We start from the raw sequence: 19,264 nt of genomic DNA on the forward strand, positions 1-19,264 counted from the left end.
AAATCAGCTGGGAGAGAGCAAGGAAAAAAAACGTCCATGAACCCTAAAAGCAAAAAGAGAAAAAAACTGAAATGAAAAGCTGGACAGATTAAAAATGCAAAATAAGTTGACAGAAGTATATCCACATATATCTGTAACATATAATAAATACAAATGAACTACATTCTCAGATAATTTTTTTAAAATCTAGCCATATGCAGCTTATTTCAAACAAACCTAAAATGTAAGGACGTAAAGATAAAAAGAAAAGGATAAAAAAATGATATGCCAGAAAAATAACCAAGAGAAAGCAGATGTGGCTATAGTAAGAGCAGACAAAATAAGTTTTAAGGCAAAACAATATTACAAGAGATAAAGATAAATGCCTAATATTCAATAACAAAAGGTTCAATTCACCAGGAAGACCTAACAATTCAAAACTTCCATGTACCTAATATCGTAACTTCAAAAAGCAAAAATACACAAAAACATAAGGAAAAACGGACAAATCCATCATCGTAGTGGGAGATTTTAACACATCTCTCCTAGTACTTATTAAAACCAATCAAAAAATCAGTGAAGACACATAATATCTAAACAACACAATTAACAAGCTTGATCGAAAAGAAAAACATAGACAGTGACACAACAACTGGAGAATACCCCTTGCTTCAAACACACATGAAACATGTATGAAAAGAAACAGGTCTCCACAAAGTTCCAAAACTTGATGTAAAGCACCAATTTGCAAATTTAAAAACAGTCTTCTAAGTAACTCATAGGTTAAAAAAGAAATCATAATGGGAAGGTAGGGATAGAAATATCCTCATTTTCGGGACTTCCCTGGCAGTCCAGTGGTTAAGACTCTGTACTTCCACTGCAGGGGGTGTGGGTTCAATCCGTTAGTTCCCCCTGGTTGGGGAACTAAGATCCCACATGCCTCGAGGCATGGCCAAAAAAAAAAAAACCCAGAAAAAAAAGGTCCTCATTTTGATATTTAAATAAAGAAAAAAGACACTGACTAATATATAAGAATATTTTTAAAAGTTTTTTAAAGAATATTAAAATTACCAGACTAACCAAAAGAAGAAATAAAAAGAAGAAACAAAATTTGGAAGAGGAAGAGAGAAGGAAAGTGAATGATACAGATAAACCAATCCACACCTTCTATATTAGGAGTCAAAAAATAGTTGTCTAAAATTGATGTAGCAAGAAAAAAAGGTATAAGCATAGCATTTAAAGTTATGGATGTTAATAACCAGAAGAAATAACAGAACTGGTTACAAGGTCAGGAATGGGACTAGGGATGAGGAAGGGTAGGGAGGAAGACTCCTGCTTTGTATCAAATGTTCTTATGTACTATTTGATTTGCTACCAAGTATAAATATTATTTGGATTAAACTAAAAACTTTTTAGTTCAAAAAAAACAATTAAATGAGATAATGTTTCCAATGGTAGTGCATGGTACATATAAGCAGTCTAATTAACAGAGGTCGTTTTTCAGAATGCAGGACTAACAAATGAAATCACCTATCACAGGACCTGGCACCTGGTAGGTATTCAACAAATACCAGTTACATGCCCATCCTTCCCTGCCCCTCTTTAACTCAGAATCTAAACCCTAAATGTATTTCTGGTTTGCTCCAGTATCTCCTGCCTTTCTTTCACAATACTCAAACTGGATAATCATTTAGCAACAGTCCAAGATTTAACTGGACACAAGTATGGTCCATTTATAAGAAAGAGAGAAGCTCTGATCTTAACACTGATAAACAGTCGTGCTAAGACAAAGATTAACATTTTAATATCCCTACTTCTTTTCCTAAGTGAAGAATGAGGAGAATGTAGCCAAACAAGCCATGTCTTAAGTGTCTTCTACTTACCTGAGGACCCAGCAGAGTGCAGACAATGACAGTTAGCTGGTGCATATTTAATGAACAAATGGATGTTTATTAAACTCTTAGCACTTTTGAAGGGGGGCGGAACACTTGAGTGGTAATTATTTGCACTAAGTTTAAAGTCCAACATCATTATTAAACTCATTATTAAATATTGTGGATTCTGTCCATTTCTACAGGAGAATCAATATATTTCCCTAATTAGGAAAAGCAGGCAGCAAAAATGCTAGCTGATGCTATCTATTATTTCCAAACTTGTTCTGGGCAAATAAATAACTTCTGCCTTAAATACTGTTATAAACACTCATTCTTCCAGGAAAACTCAAAATATGTAAGAATCCACGGAGAAGACCAGCCCAGGAGCGTTCAGTGAAATGCTATCTTACCCAATGTTTCCCTAACAGCCTGGAGTTACAGGAGGAAATGGAAGCAATTTCCTTAGCTTTATAGAAAAGGTTTCACGATTTAAATATAACAACCACAACAACGTGACGGATGCTGCTCCAAGTGCTGTACATGTGCTGACTCGCTGGACCCATAAGATAACCCCGTGAAGTAGGCTCCAACTCCCCCATTTTTCAGATGAGGAAATAGGGCAAGAAGAGCATTAGTACGTGCTCGCGATCACCTCACAGGGCCGCAATGCTGGCAGCGAGGCTCCAGGAGGTGTCAGTCCTCACCTGCCAATGGGTAAGGCGTTGCGGATGATCCTCTGGCTGCCTCGGGTGTATTCAATATCCACTGTGATGGGGGCGGAGTACGTCATGTCCCGCAACCGGCACTGAAAGAGAATCAGACAATCATGGCTCCTCCTCTCTGGAAAAGAAAGGATCCTGGCAGCCTCAAAGAGCTCTTCTCGAGTAGAAGTATGGCCCATGCTGGACTCTGAGCCCTCCATGGAACACAGCTGCCCCTGTGCTGCCTTAAGGGTACTGGGAATTACAAGCTTACCTTCTCCATGAGGGGATGATGCCAGCCATGGATCTAGACACTGCCACAGCATCCCCACCCCTGCCAGCCCAGAAATGGGACAATAAGTCTGGTACTGATTTTCTTCTCACTGATCTGATGCCATCATCAGTCTGCTCCCATATCTCTGAAGCCATTAGATCATCCTTTGCAAACTGGGTCCTTGGAGAGTCATCAATATGGCTGCTTTATTCAAAATAGTTAACAACCAGTATAACAATAACTAAAGTATGTACACGCACAAACTAAAAGAATTAAACTATATTTCCTTTTATTCTCCAAACAAACTAAACTATATCACAAAATTCCTTTCCAAGGGATATGTCAGAGCATGAATCACTCAACACATCATTCTAACAATTTCTGAGTCACTTGTGGAACTTTAGAAGTTGTTGGTGCGCGCTTTACTTTCACGTGGTGATGACTCACTAAGAGAAGCCCTTGCCTGGGCCATGATCAGGAAACCCCATCAAAATCTTCCAATGACTTCTCCATTATATTGATGGTCCTCAGGTGCCTTGCAGTCTCAAAAAGAGAATTTCTCTGAACCTCAACCATACAATTCATGATGCTGAATCCTCTCTCTGGCTTTTACTGCACCAAAGACAGATACAAACTTTTTCTAGCCTAACAGTGCCTAGGATTTTAAAATACTATATAGTCCTATTATTGACCAGTATATTACCTTATATTTAATTATATCAAGCCTCCTGCAGGCCTGACCAAAGGTAGGGTGGCATGATGATCAGAGTGTGGACTCTATTTTCTGTGCTCAAATCCCGGCTCTACCAATTAAGTCTTAAATAACCTTTCTGCATCTCAGTCTCCTCATATGTAAAATGGGAATGTGAATAATTTTAATTCCCAAGAGTATGAGTATATATTTTTAGAATGGTGCCTGGTACAGAGTACTATATAAATATTATCTCATTTTTGTTAATAAAACTAATGTAACACCCATGATAGCCAGATATTCATGGGTCTTAACAAACTCATCCCTTCAAATGGAAATGAAATTTGACAGAAGTGGTAAACATGGGGCCCCAAACTACCTCTGGGGCCCCCTCTGTCCCCCTCGAACTCTCTCTTATCAACAGGAATAGGGCTGTGTGGGTAGAGCCTGCAGTACCTGCACCCCCAGTCCTGCTGTGGGTCCCATGACTGCCCATCCACCTGCTCTCCCACGCTCCCCATCTCTCTAAGAGTCAATACCCTCCAAGAAATCTTTGCACCCTCTTTCTCTAATTGCAGTAATACCCATGTGTTTTCTTCAACATCAGGAATAATTATTATAATGACAATTGTGGCTTCAGCCTTCTTGAACTACTTCGAATTCTTCGTCTTATCCCTTCTCTGAACCCAGTAATATACTAGTTTAGAAGGTGACTTGGAGATTGTTAATTGGCTGTTTAGTTCTTGAAAAACTGGAAAGTTCTCGCCAAATGGAAAGCGGAGGTGGGGAAAGCCAAATAGGGGCGCACAGTTTCCAACATCCAGTCCTCACTACTCCCTGTTCAGTCCAACGTCACATATTCGCCTTACCTATCATCTAGGCTGCAAACCCTGGTGTCTCTGTTTCATTTGTTTTGTTATTTTAATCCATAAGAGTATGAACTTGAGCAAAGATATTATGTCTTATTTCTTTTGTATCTTCCAATTTTGCAGCACAAAATAAAAGTTCAATCAATACTCGGTGATTAATACCAAAATTACCTATATAAAATATCTGGTTACTTGATCACACTTCCTATTTCACCTTGCTTAGACAACAACCATAGCACTCTAACACCTTACTTGTTCTTTACTGAAGATTCCTGTGCTATGTTCCCTAATTGCTATTTTAGCTTTACATTAATACAAACCAGAAAAATCTACAAAAATCATTTTCCTTCCTGAATCAATGCCCAATTATAGACACTAAGTGGAAGAATTTGAAGAGAAATCTAGAATCCGTTAAAAGCCAATAAACAGGGCCGTTCTAAAAGCCGTTGCCTGTAGCTCTTTTAAAACCCTGGCATTTACATTTTCTTCTCCTCTGCCTCTTCTGCTAGACCGTGAGTTCCTTGTCCTCAGTCCCTCTGCAAACGCAAGGCCTGCTGACCCTCAAAATACGCGCTAAGCGAGAAACCCCTGCAGGAACAGCACACCGCACCAGACACCAGTGGTCAGCAAGGAGCGGGGGTGGAGAGACCATGAAAAAACTCAGAAACAGGACATAAAAAAGACACAGTGACCTAACAGTGCAAGTTAACTAGGATTAAATGATAAACCAACTAATACGAAACTGTTTCCTAATACAGTATGGTATTATACAGGTGCTTATTTATTTTGGTTATCTTGTCTCATAAGAGATTTTTTCCCATTTTTAAATCATTGTTTAAGAATATATTTTAAGGGCACTGACTCTTCCAGTTAAACCAAACAAATCCAATTAAATTAAGGTTGATAATTACCTCATGAGGGGACACTGGTCTAGTTACATTGAAGCTTTCTTCAACATCAGGAAGCCCGACATAGATATTAAGATATCTGAAAAGCAAGTTATTCCAGAACCAATTACAGTTCTTCAAAGAACATATAAACAATCAAGCTATTTTCCTCCCGAATACAAGATTGCCCTTCGACAAATGCTTATCTTGCAGAGGATGACAAATTAACAAATTAACAAATTATAATTGGAGATCTTAAAGTCATAGAACACACAGTTTACAAAGGAGAGAAAATGTTATCAAGTTATCTTTAAAAAAAATACTGTAAATCTCTTTACAAAAATATTGAAACTATAGCTCCCTACAAATGATACTTAAGGAAAAAAGCAAATGCAAAAGAGTAGCTATAGTGCACTACCATTCTCATAAGAAAGGATATGGAGGAAAAAATATATGTGCTCATTTGTGCAAAAGAAACAGGAAGAAGAAAGCAGAAACTAAAGAGACGGGTTACCTACAGGGAGCACTGGGAACACGGTGGGAAGAACTGGAAGGGGAGGGACAATTTTCTGAATAGACTTTTTTCTATAGGTCTAACTCTTACAACCATAATAATGTCTCACATACCCAAAATGGCATACAAACCTTACTGCACTACAAATGAATAATATAACGGCACTGAAAAGGTAAGAAAGAAAATAACTAACCTGAGTAACTTTAGAAAACAGTATTTTGATTGGATACAGCAAAGACAGAAAAGCAGTATACAAGTATTAGTAAATTTTATTCTCACAGAGTGATGAATTAACAATTCTGAAACTACTTTATGTATACCCTAGGACTGAATAAGTAAGTAAATATAGCTCCGTCTACTGAGACTTTAGTACCCATATCTTGGTGTCTAAACACTACTCTCCAATAAAAGAGACTAAAGCTCCTTGGAGAAATGACTGATTCCAGGCTGGGACAGGAAAAATACTAGATGAACCACATCTCATGGTACCAGAAAGTAGGGGAGTGCTCGAAAATTCACAGGGGCATGTTGAAAGGATGCAGCAGTCAACTTGATGAATCTCCCTATGGCCAAATCTGGGACCATTTGAGAAATAAAACAATGACAGTACTGGATTATGATGCATAGAATAAAATAAACATCCATGAGTTCATATTAATATAAATAAAATTACAGATAGAGAGCAAATGAGGGGACGAAAAAGCTCTTTCTCACAGTAGAATTCTAATATTAATGTAGAAAGAATGATGGAAATAGAGACTTGCCAATAGGTAAACACCACAGCAATTACTGTTGTAGGTAACTGCTACAACAATCATCAATGCATGCTAAAGGTAGTGGGTAAAGTGCAATGAGAAATAAGACATTTGCATAGTCTCGAAGGATCACCTTATAAGATAGTGATTAATTACTGAAGGAAAAATTAGTAACTTTACAGTAGAGAAACCTGGAAGATACCATCTTAATCAAGTGAACAAAGTTAAAATCACCAGCCGTTAAATATACTGACATCTGTACCCCCTGATATGGTACAGTGAGAATGACATGAAGCATCGCTTCTGTGGTATTCTGGCCAAAAAGGCATAACCCAATGTAGCCACAAGCAAATACCGCACAAACCCGAATCAAGGACTTTCTACAAAACGACTGACCAGAATTCTTCAAAAGTGTCAAGGTCATGAAAGACCAAGAGAGCTTGAGGAACTGTCATAGATTGGAGAGGATGAAGGAGACATATGACATCTGAACATAATGCAGGTCCTGGATTGAATCCTGGACCAGAAAATGGACATTAATGGGAAAACTAAGATTTGTAGATTAGTCAACAGTATTGTATCAGTGCTAATTTCCTAGTTTTGCTAATTATGCTATGGCTACATAAGATGTTAATATTAGTATAAACTGGGTGAAGTGTAACATGAGAACTCCTTGTCCTCTTTTTGTAATTTTCCTCTAAAATTGTTTTTAAAAAAGTTTAAACCTAATAGTTTCAGTAACTTTTCACTCATAACTACCTGTTATCCTTAGCTTACCAATTAAAAATTAAGCATTTGATAAATATCTTCCTATCAAACAGATAAAAGGAGAATTATGTTAAAAGAGTTTTGACAGCAACTACATTCACTATAAAAAAATGTTAGACATAATCAAAATAGCAAATTAAGAGTAGTTGCTTCCTTACTTTAAGTACCACATGGGGTCAGCATCACTCGTAACCTTTTCGTTGGCTTTCATTATTTTCTTTATCTGCAGGGGAAAGAGTAACATGAGGAAAGACTCTGGCTTCCAGTTAATTCTTAACCATATCCTTTTCCAAGATCTGATGCTTACCTCTACATTAATGAAATAGTTAAATGAATCTATATGCTGTTTCACAAGGCCTTTCACCTAAACAGATAAAAAGTAAAAAGTAGGTTAGCAACAAAATAGCAGATTACACAATGGATCTCACCTGATCCATAAATTTTCCTCAAAACCAAAGTGAGAAAAAAAATCCATGAATTTTACTTAGCAAAGCTTTACATTTATGTGTCCTCACTCCATCTCTCCTCCATCTTACTAGAACACCCTCAAATTTTCCTCCCTGAAAAACAGTCTGACCTTTGGAATTCAAGATATGAGTACCTGAATATACCTAATGACTCCCCATGAGCTAACAAATAAGGCAGGATTTTCCCTACATGCTTTGAATTTACAAAAAAAATCCCAGAAACAAATACAGCAGTTGAGCATCATCTCTTCAACCCTCAAACAACGTCTATTTTCTTTCTTGTCTTGCTCCTATGTAAGCAGTTTTATGATTTCCACATATCTGTCTTTCATATCACTTTTAGAAGAATGAAGGGAAAAAACAAGGATCTCTATTAAGAAAACCAAAAATAATTGCATTTAAAATTGGAAGCAGAGTGAACATCAGGGACCTAAGATCGACCAGCTGGCAGCGACTTCCTTTCATCTCAGAAGTCAGTATGGCTACACAAAGCGCTATGAAAAACACTGAAACGATAAACACATAGAATCCAGTCTTAGGACTTAAAGGACTGTAATGTTCATCATTTTACATTAATCTTCAAACACAATTAGTTCAACATTTCTAGAACACTCTCAACAGACAGATAATCACAGGGCCTTTGCTTTAATTCCACCTCCTTATTCAGGATCTCACTGGCTTACAAAGCAGCCATCCTATTATGAAATAGTTCTGATTGTTAGGGGAAAAATTCACCCTTATAATGATCTGCAGTCTGCCTTCCCACAGTTTCCACCCCTGGGGCTTAACTGTCTTTTCTGGAGAAAATGCCTGCTCTACCTCAGTCTGTTGAGTGATCACATCTCTCTTTCACGTTCTCACTTCCAGGCTGAACAGGCACTTCCCCTATTTCTCGCAGGCATGCCTTCCAGACCCCTCAGCAGCCCATGAACCGCTCCTGAGTGGGCTCCACGCTGTCATCACATGGATGTTAATCCTCCACAGCCTGACCAGTGTACAGTGGGGCGACTACGTACCTCCCTCACTCTGGATATTTTACCACTGCTATTAAAAAACAAGGTCACGTTACAGGCTGATCAACTAGAACTCAAAAGGTAATTGTTTATGTTCACAAAAGAATGCTATTAAGTCAAGCACACCCCATTTGGTACTTGTGCAAAACTAAGAGGGACTTACAGGAGTCCCTCTTCACTGCTGTCACCCCAACCTAACATTCCAAGTCTGGATTCTACCTGCCCACAGCACTGCAGCCTCACAGGCTTCAAGTTCCTGTCTTCAGTTACATATTAAAAATCTTTACATTTTTGTTCTTGACAAATATATTTCAAGGTGGTCTGAGTAAAAGAGTACTCCAACTTTAAATGAATGAAATAGCTGTAGTCTCATGTCTCTGTTAAGTTCTCTACCTTGTCAACTACAAAGTGGCATTTTCCATTGGCACCTGCCATCTAAGCACTAATACTCTAGCCGACAGTTCAGAAGATTGAAGGTTCGAGTCCCTTCAAGGTTGCCATAGTAACTGCCGAGTTAAAAAAACATGCACAACATGAGAGTTGCGAGTTAAGTTTTATTTGGGGCAAAATGAGGACTACAGCCAGGAGACAGCATCCCAGATAGCTCTGAGAAACTTCTCCAAAGACGCAGGGGGGAAGGTCAGTATACATGTGATTTTGGTGCAGGGGGAGCACATGCAATCAAGCACACATTCTTCGCAGAAGGTTTCTGCTACTCTCGTGAAGGTTACTGCTAGTCACGAGGCGCAGACGTCACCATGAAGGATTTTAGTGCTTTTCTAGATACGAGGAGATGCAAGAATTGGGCTCATAAAATTGGCTCCTGAAAATATCTAACTATTGGGCTTCCCTAGTGGCGCAGTGGTTAAGAATCTGCCTGCCAAGGCAGAGGACACGGGTTCGAGCCCTGGTCCGGGAAGATCCCACATGCCGCAGAAGAACTAAGCCCGTGCGCCACAACCACTGAAGCCCGTGTGCCTAGAGCCCACGCTCCGCAACAAGAGAAGACACCACAGTGAGAAGCCCGTGCACCGCAACAAAGAGTAGCCCCCGCTGACCACAACTAGAGAAAGCCCGTGCACAGCAACGAAGACCCAACGCAGCCAAAAATAAAAATAAATAAAATAAAATTTAAAATATATATATCTAACTATCTGAAGACCTGTTTTGCCAGTTTTTCCCAGAGCACACAGTGCCTCATTTCTGCTCTCCACCCTGAACTCCTTTCAGGGGGTGTTGAAAGTCAGCAGCTGTAGCAGCACATGATTTAATTCTTGTAGAGGTAGATGGCAAGTGCCAATGGAAAATGCCAATATGTAGTAGACAACCTCTTCTTGGACCACATACCACCAACTGTCTCCTCTTTTTTGAATCACAAATCCTACCCCTTCTCCTCTGCTTATGCGTATGTGTGTATGTGTGTGTGTGTGTGTATATATATATATATGTGTATATATATATATATACATATATATATATATATAGTTCCCTTTGAAAAAAAAAGCATAATTAAAAACAACAACAACAAAAAAACTTCCCTTGACCTTACTATCATTTTATTTCATTTTTGGTTACTTAAAACTTCTTCAAGAGCTTCCTATTGCTGTTAGAAGAAAAGCCAAAATCCTTCACATCAAACTCCTTAACCATAAAATCTGGTCAGAAATCTGGCCCTGACAGCTTCCCAGCTTCATCTCCCAGCACTCTCCCTTCTGCCTATTAACAGAAAACTAAGTTGGACAAAACTCTACTCATTTTTCAAGTCTTCATTCTTTCACTTAGCGAGATGCTTCCAAGATTCATCCATGTTGTAGCATATGTCAGCACTTGATTTCTTTTTATTGCCAGATACTATTCCATTGTATGGATAGACCATATTTTATTTATCCATCCATTAGCTGGTGTTCATGTGAGTTTACACTTTTTGGCTATTATGAATAATGCTGCTATGAACATCTGTGTACAAGTTTTTGCATGGACACGTTTTCATTTATCTTGAGTAAATACCTAGGAGTAGAATCGCAGGATCAGACAGTAACTATGTTTAACCATTTGATGAACTGCCAGGCTGCTTTCCAAAGCGGCTGCAACATTCTACATTCCCATCAGTAGAGCGTTAGGATTCTGATTGCTCCACATCCTCATCAACACTTGCTACTGTCTTTTTTTGACTATAACCATCCTACTGTGTGTCAAGTGGTCTATCATTGTGGAACCTGCTACTACTCAGCATAAGCTCTTTAAAACTGAAATTCAATAATAATAGGAATCGTATAATCTGTAGTTCCTCTGTCTAGCCACTCACCCATTCCAGCCAAGCAGACTGGACTCTGTTTCCTACAGACCCCGTGGAGGCTCCTCCTGAGCACCTTTATTAAGCCATGCTCCCTGCATCCTACCTTTCAGCTCAGTTAATTCCTTTCCTCTTAAGATGTGGCTTACATCTCACCTCCTTTGGGAGGCCCTCTCTGACCACTTGTGGCATCACTCTTGCCAACAGCACTTTGGTTTGTATTATTCATGTGCCATGCTACAACGTATACTACTTCCTATCTCTAAAATTAGATTAGCAATCCCCTAACTAGTATTTTATAGACAGGGATACTGCCTTATAATTTCTTGTACTTCTAAAACCTAGAAAAGCACACAGTTGTACAAAGTCAAAACATGTTGGTGAAAAAAAAATTAATTTTAAAAAAGGCTTATTTCTTCACTCTTCATTGGAAAAACAACTAATTATTATTAAATATTAATTACCTTTAAAAATGCTGGAAGCAGCCGCCATTTTTCCTGTGAATCAGAACAATAAAAGTATCAGAACTCTGTGCTAGCAATCACAATATTTTCATGAGAAGTTACTTTAATGTACCCAAAATGACTCACTTCATCACAGGAAGCAAAAGAAAGTAAATGAAAACGAACAATTTTTACATTGCAACCACTTTTATGGAAATCATATATGTGCTGTGTATGTACATGTATACAAACATGTACACACACAAGTATATATAAACCACAGATTTCTTAAATAGAATATACTTTAACCTCTTCTTGGTGACTCAAGATTCCAAGTACTTTTTATCTTTATTTTATTCTCATGACACTTCCTGAGTAAGCAGGGTTTGCCAGTCTTAGGAAGGGTGAGTAAGTTTCAGAGAGGCTGGTGTGGAAGCTAAGTCTCTCAACCCAAAGGGAGTTCTTTCTCCCCCTTATTTTTTCTCAACTAGTGCCTGGTCAGAGCTCAGGCTGCAGAAGGATATCACATGGTGTCCATCTCCTACTTTAAATAGTTGCAAACTGCCACACTTCTTGAGTTCTTAGGCCTGCTCTTCACACCTTCCTGAGGTCGTGAACAGCCTACCATGATAAGACTCTTCATGAATGGTATCTAATCTGTTAATGGGAAATCTGACAAATGGTTAGAACTGAGTCTTAAGTAAGAATACACAGTTCCTGAGTAAGGGCTCCAGAATCATGTAAGACTTCCCAAGAACTGTAAACGTTTTTACTTTGAGTAACAGGAGAAGCATTGGAAGGTTTTGAGCAAAAGAGTGACAAGATGATGTGACTCATTTTAACTGGATCACTCTAGCTGCTGGGGTGAGAACAGGCAAGGTTAGAAGGAGGGAGATCATTTAGGAGTTCACTGCAATACTCCAGGCTGATAACAATATGGGTAGTGAGAAACTGTTGGCTAGGAAACTCAAGGTGAAGTTAGAGCCAACAGGACTTGACAGTAGATTAGATGGAGACTCTGAGAGAAAGAAGAGTTGAGACAGACACCTTAGAGTTGCCATTTCTGGAGATGAGGAGGACGCTAGATGTCTGGATGCTGTCAGAGTAGCAGGTTTAGGTGTGCAGGGGTCATCAGGAGTTTGGTTGGGGGCATGTTAAGTTTGAGATATCCATTTGTCTATTTGGAGATGCCAAATAGACAACAAATATAGGTCTGGAACTTGGGAAGAGAGTGGCCTGGAGATCTAAATCAGGGAGAGGTCAGCAAATGGAGGGTAGTTAAAGCCGTGTAACAGATGGAAATCACGTGGAGAAGAGTTCCATGAAGTGAGATCAAAAACACTCCAACGTTTAGAGATGAGGAGCAGAAAGCACATCCAGCAAAGAAGACTGAGGAATGGCCTGAGAGGGAGGCAGACGACCTGGAACAAGTAAAAACATTTTTCAAGAAAAAAGGTAGGTGGGGGCAGGGGGTATGTAAGAAATCTCTATACCTTCCTCTCAATTTTGCTGTGAACCTGAAACGTCTCTAAAAAAAGTCAAATCTTAAAAAAAAAAAGAAGTTGAGTCTGGCAAAACTCATCTATGATGATAGAAATCAAAAGGTGTGGTACGGCACAAACTGAAAAGGGAACTTTGCGGGATGCTGAAAATGTTCTATATCTTGTATGGGGTGCTAGTCATTTGGGTATACATAACTGTCAAAACTAATGTAAATGAACACTTAGTACTCATGCATCTTACTGTATGTAAATCTACAAAGAAGAATGCGAGAAAAATCAGAGAAGACTATATGAGGAGAGTAGAAAGATCTTGAGGAGATCGGGGGGGGGGGCGAGAAACAAGTTAGAGAAGTAAGCAGTGGCCAAAATGATAAAAGGACTCATATAAGTATGGTAAGGACTTTAGATTTTGCCCTGAGAGCAATGGGCAGACTGAAGAATTTTAACCAAGGGAGCAACGTGATCATATCTGCCTGTTTAAACTGATGGCTCTGGCTACAGAGCAGAGAACAGACTGTTGGAATGGGACAAGTCAGGAGCCTAGGAAATAAGAGATGACAGTGGTTCAGACTTGGAAAACAGAAGAAAGGAAGTTTCAGAATTGAGTACATTTTGTACTCAATTTGGGGGCCCTTAAGATGGGACGGTGGATTGGATGCAGAGGGCCCTTAAGATGGGACGGTGGATTGGATGCAGAGGGCCAGGAAAAGGAACTGTTATTCCTGAATCAGAAGACTGGAAATGTAGTACTGGTCCCTTCACAGCTGTGCAAATTCAGACAAGACACAGAAATCCTTTAGGCTTATTCCTTCAGCTCTCTGGAGAAGCAGTCCAGTCAGCACTTAAGGATGAGGGCTCTGGAGTCTGACTGCCAGGGTCTAAAATACAGATCAGCCATTTAACAACCTTCTGAAACTGGGTGAGTTACTTAACCTCTCTGAGCCTTAAAAATCTTCATTGGCAAAATGGGGCAAAAATATTACTTGCTTCAGATGATTAAATAACATAATGCTCGTTAGGCTTGAACAGAGCTGGCACATACGTGCTCAGTAAATGCTGGCTCTTAAATAGCTGTTCAAGAGCTAAAAATTCAGATCAACTATACTCCAATATAAAAAAAAAAGTTAAAAATCCAGTATTGCCCAATGAAGATCAGCAGTGTATTGCAGGCACTCACAGATTGAATCTAACAGACTGATTGTAATTCCTTTATTTGCCGAATAATTATTACAGAAACAGATTTACTGATCCTGTCGGCCATTCTCCTCCTTAAACTTGTCAATGGCATCCCAGCCCTCCTTTAGATGTCTAACAAAACCTTTCATAATCAGGATCCTTATCTGTCACCCTTAAGTCTCTCCTCTACTTTTCTCCACTCCAGTACTACTGGATTTGTTTTAATTCCTTAAAAACAGATGGTCTTGCCTCCAGGCTTCCAGTGTCCTTTCCCTCTGCCTGAATCTCTCCCTTGACTATTTCTCCACTTCCCATCCCATGCCAACTAAGATTTTGAGGCCCAGAGAAGTTATATGTACCTTTCCAGAAAATAAAATCACGTCAACATCTGAACTTCATTAGGCAGCTCACTGTAGGGCAGTTATCCTTAACTTCTGAGAATCTGATGAAAGCTACGGGGCTACTCCCCCGAAAACACCTAGGCAAAATCTGGAGTAAATTTTCTCGGCGTTTAAAATACTCCTGCAGCCCAAACTTGAGTTCCTGGTGAAAAGGAAAAATTACTAGCCTGGGATTCAGACGATCTGGTTTTCCCACCACAGCCAGCTGTGGGACCTCACCAACGTGGCCTAAGCTCCCTGGACCTCATTATCCCTTATAAGCCGTCAAAGATGCAATATGTCCCCCCAAGGTGGGCGAGAGTCAGTCCTCCCCTGATAACACACGAACACTGGAATGCGTCCATCCCGAGAGCCGTGCGCGGAGCCTCTGGGTCTGCGCGGCGGCTGACATCTCCCCTCAGCTTGACCCTGCACGAACAGCAGTGCCCGGCTCTGGAGAGGACTCGCGCGGAGCCCCAAGCACGCGCGGAGTCCTGAGCATGCGCGGAAGACGCGGCCCGCCCCCCTCCGCGGCCAGAGTTCTCGGGGCAACGCCTCCCGGGGACGCATGCCAGCTTCTCTTCCGTTCCACGCGTGCCCTGCCCTCACCTCTACAGTCGGGATCGGCGCGGCCAGCTGCTCCGGGGTCAAGTTCCCAAACTCCTCCGCAAGCACGTCCATGCTGTTCACGACAAAGGAAGGAGCAAACAGAACCCTCACGCGCGCCTTCGCTGCGCCAGGCAAACTGCTGTACCCGTGAAGAGCGGTGCGCGGTGGCCTAAATAGTCCCCGCCGCGCAACTTAATTGGAGTCGCGGAAGAAAGGTTCCGCCTGCTCTCGGTCAGAACCTGCGGTTGAACCCGGATGTGGCTGAGGCGGAGCTTGGAAACTGCGCCCCCTGGTGTCGCTCGGAAGTCTCGCCTGGGTAATCTTAAACCCCAGCGGACAGATTTTGGCAGTTATCCCACAATCAAGACCAACAACGCGTATTTTCATTTTAAAAATAATTCAAAGAAAACGGTAAATGGATAATTTGCACAACTTGAGCCACCGAGGCATCGAATTCATTTAATTTAAGCCCAAACTACACATTGTATAGTATGGAAAAAATAGGAAATTTACCAAATGCCTAGTAGGAGGGGATTGGTTAAAAAATTAAGGTACATGCGTGTGATGGCCTATTATACAATCATTAAAATGACCACGAAGTGAGGAGGAGTTAACTTACCTAGAGAGAAGAGCATAACAGGAGAGTAATTAAGATAGTGTTATATTCTAAAAGGGCTAGACAGAAGATCCAGGAGTAAATTCCAGCAGAAATTTAGTATGAAAAGATGACATTTTAAAAGAGCAGGGGAAAGATGGCTTATCCAAAAATTGATGTTGGAGCTGCTGATTAGCCATTTAGAAAAAAAAATACATCTAAGTAAATACTATACGGATTAAATATTTAAATGTTAACAAAACCTTAGAAGAAAATATAAAGTGAGTAAATCCATAACACTGAGCTGTGGCCACCTTCAAGGATAGCAATATAGTCAGAAATCATAAAGGAAAATATTCATAGATTGGATAATATAATTCTAGCCATAGGTTTATGATTCCACGGAAAATTTTAAATTTTCTGAATAGATGGTTAAAAATCACCATGAATGGTTTCAAGAAATACAAGTTGGGGCTTCCCTGGTGGCGCAGTGGTTGAGCGCCCTCCTGCCGATGCTAGGAGACGCGGGTTCGTGCCCCGGTTCGGGAGGATCCCACATGCTGCGGAGCGGCTGGGCCCGTGAGCCATGGCCGCTGGGCCTGCGTGTCCGGAGCCGGTGCTCCGCAACGGGAGAGGCCACAACAGTGAGAGGCCCGCGTACCGCAAAAAAAAAAAAAAAAAAGAAATACAAGTTGGCAGAAGAGAAAGGATTGGTATCCCTAATTTAAAGTGAACTTACAGGGACTTCGCTGGTGGCGCAGTGGTTAAGAATCTGCCTGCCAGTGCTAGGGGACACGCGTTCGATCCCTGGTCCGGGAAGATCCCACGTGCCACGGAGCAACTAAGCCCGTGCGCCACAACTACTGAGCCTGCACTCCAGAGCCTGTGAGCCACAACTACTGAGAGCCACAACTACTGAAACCCGTGCATCTAGAGCCCGTGCTCTGCAACAAGAGGAGCCACCGCAATGAGAAGCCCACGCACCGCAATGAAGAGTAGTCCCCACTCGCGTCAACTAGAGAAAGCTCACGCGCAGCAATGAAGACCCAACGCAGCCAAAAAATTTAAAAAATTTTAAAAAAATGATAGAGCCTGCCTTGTAGCGGGTTGTGCAGTTATATGAGATCATTTATATAAAGTGCTTAGGCCATAATATGGTAAGTCATTATTTTACTACATTCTGAAAGAAAAAAATTATATTCAGGTTCCCTACCATGCCGGCAAGTGCAGCTGCTGGGACAGATTACTAAGTTTCCTTTCTTCTTCATAAAGCCTTGCGATAAATCCCTAGGTCCCTTTCCCTTGAAAGCTGAACAAGGCTAACATACCAAGCTTAGACATGAAAAGATAAAGCTTCACTTGAAAAACAGAGAACAAGAGGGTACAAGTTGCTAGTACAAATGTACGTTCTAAAAGGTTAGATTAAATCATGGAGGATAAAGTCATACCTGATTTACTAAATGAAATTAGAGCATGTTGGGTGTGTCACTATCCTTTGAAGTTGACAGCAAGGACAATAACTGCAGCCTTCTATGTACCCTTGAGTTTCTCTGCCAATGACAATATTGGGCTTAATGAACCACGGTTGTGATATGATTTGACAATTTTTGGTCTTATGTACTTAAGTACTCAATCATCACTTCTCAAAATACTAAAACCTCCTGAAGTGTGAAAGAGATTTAGGACAAATAAATGAGCTATTGTAATGTATTCTGTCCACATTATGCTTTAGAGTTTGTAGACAATTTCAAATACATTATCTCATTTGATTCTCACAATAGCTCTGCGAGGCAGTCAGGTAGGTTAGGAAATGGATGTTCAGGGAGACTAAAAGATTGGCTTGAGGTCATATAGCTGAGAAGCAGAAGTCAATTCAAACTCAGGTCCTGTGACTCTCAGTCCCATGCTACTTTTACTGAATAATGAGTGGAAAATGTTGGTACCTAACATCATCAGAGGAAGAACAGGCTGAATTTTAGTTTTAAGAAGGATTCAAGTGAAAAAAATATGTTGCACAAAAGATGGCACTCCCCACGCCCATGGCATACTTAGCCAATCAGCCACAGAATTCTTTACTGCCTGTCCCGGATTTAGCTTCAAAATCCTCTCAACACAGTGCTCTGGGAGCTAATACTAAAAGATCAGAGCAGGCACATGACCTTAAACTTATTTTCATGGGACTTCCCTGGTGGTCCAGTGGTTAGGACGTTGTGCTTCCAACGCAGGGGTCTTGGATTCAATCCCCGGTTGGGGAACTAAGATCTGCATGCCGTGTGGCATGGCCAAAGCGGGGGGGGGGTGGGGGGGCGGAATCAGGTAATTCCTTCATGGTCTACTAGGCAATGCCCAGCACTTCATTAATGCAAGGACCCAGTAAGTTCTGTTGTTCATTAAAAAAATAAACTTATTTTCATAAAAAGATGATTCATAGAGCTTATTGAAGGAAACTGGAGGGATCTGAGGTGGAGACTGTTGCTAATGCTTACCAATACCCAACACCCACACCCGCCTTTTCTCCTGGGCACATCTTCCTGACTCCTTTGCAGTTAGATGGGGCCAGATGACCATCTAGCCATCTAGTCATCAACTAACGATCTAGTTAGTTCTGCCCTATGTACCATGAGTAGAAGTGGGTGATCCTTTTCTTTCCCTTATCTTCTGAGTGATTAAGGAGACGCTGAAGGTTTCAGGGACTATTGAGTTACAAGATGGATGGAAGTTGGGTCTCTAAGTGGCTGAATGGAGTAGAGTCCGCGACACACACACCAACCTTCCTTAAACTTTGAACTACAATTTGAGAAATAAGGTTATGCTGAGGCTTTGCTCAGCAGTTCATCTACACACACCAATAAAGGTTGACTTCAATGACTATGCCCTTCCTGGAATCATCTTTTTGTGTCATTCTTAGAGGCGATACTGGATTGGGGGACCTCTTCACACATTTCTCCCATTCAAGTTTTAAAGACCTCATGAGTGCACATGGTAGTGGATTTGTTTTTCTCTTTCTGATCCTTCCTTTTTGGAAGAAATCCCTAGTTGGGTGACCTTGGTGGGAACACAGGAATCTAAGGGGCAGCTACTGTCTTGTTGCATCCCCTGCAAATTAGAGCCTGGGCCCTTGATAGAGATTCTTCCAACTGAATGTTGATATCTGAGACTTTAAATCTTGAGCAAATGAGGCAAAGCAGCAAGGACAATTGAGAAACCAATCTCTGAATCCAGCTTGGCTGAGGTCCTATGCTTGCATTGCCTTGGTTCTTCCCATCTTCCAAGCTTAATTCCCCAGGTAAAACAGATTCCATGAGGTACTTAAACCTCTCCAATAAACTCTCTTTCTGCTTCTGTTAGCTAGAGTCCATTTCTACATGGACTCTTGTGCCATGTGTTCATGTGTTCATGCGTATACACATATGCACACAACATAGAATATTCTAGCACCAACAGCAAGTGTTCTTTGCCAGGGCAATCCTTCCA

General features: G+C 40.7%; 1 protein-coding gene across 1 annotated transcript in view; it reads right to left on the reverse strand.

Annotated features, from left to right (window-relative positions):
• The window catches only part of POLR3B (RNA polymerase III subunit B), a 115,609-nt gene extending 100,174 nt beyond the window's left edge, over positions 1 to 15,435 (reverse strand). The window contains exons 1-6 of the mRNA XM_030856172.2: positions 15,196 to 15,435; positions 11,550 to 11,582; positions 7,620 to 7,676; positions 7,471 to 7,535; positions 5,300 to 5,375; positions 2,558 to 2,658 (exon numbers count right to left, since the gene is read on the reverse strand). Of these exons, the coding sequence (XP_030712032.1) occupies positions 2,558 to 2,658; positions 5,300 to 5,375; positions 7,471 to 7,535; positions 7,620 to 7,676; positions 11,550 to 11,582; positions 15,196 to 15,267 (404 nt within the window). The 5' untranslated portion in view covers positions 15,268 to 15,435. The remainder of the gene's footprint in view (positions 1 to 2,557; positions 2,659 to 5,299; positions 5,376 to 7,470; positions 7,536 to 7,619; positions 7,677 to 11,549; positions 11,583 to 15,195) is intronic.
• Between the last annotated feature and the right edge of the window lie 3,829 nt (positions 15,436 to 19,264).

The sequence above is a fragment of the Globicephala melas genome, chromosome 10 (assembly GCF_963455315.2).
Source record: "Globicephala melas chromosome 10, mGloMel1.2, whole genome shotgun sequence".
Classification (NCBI taxonomy): Eukaryota; Metazoa; Chordata; class Mammalia; order Artiodactyla; family Delphinidae; genus Globicephala; species Globicephala melas.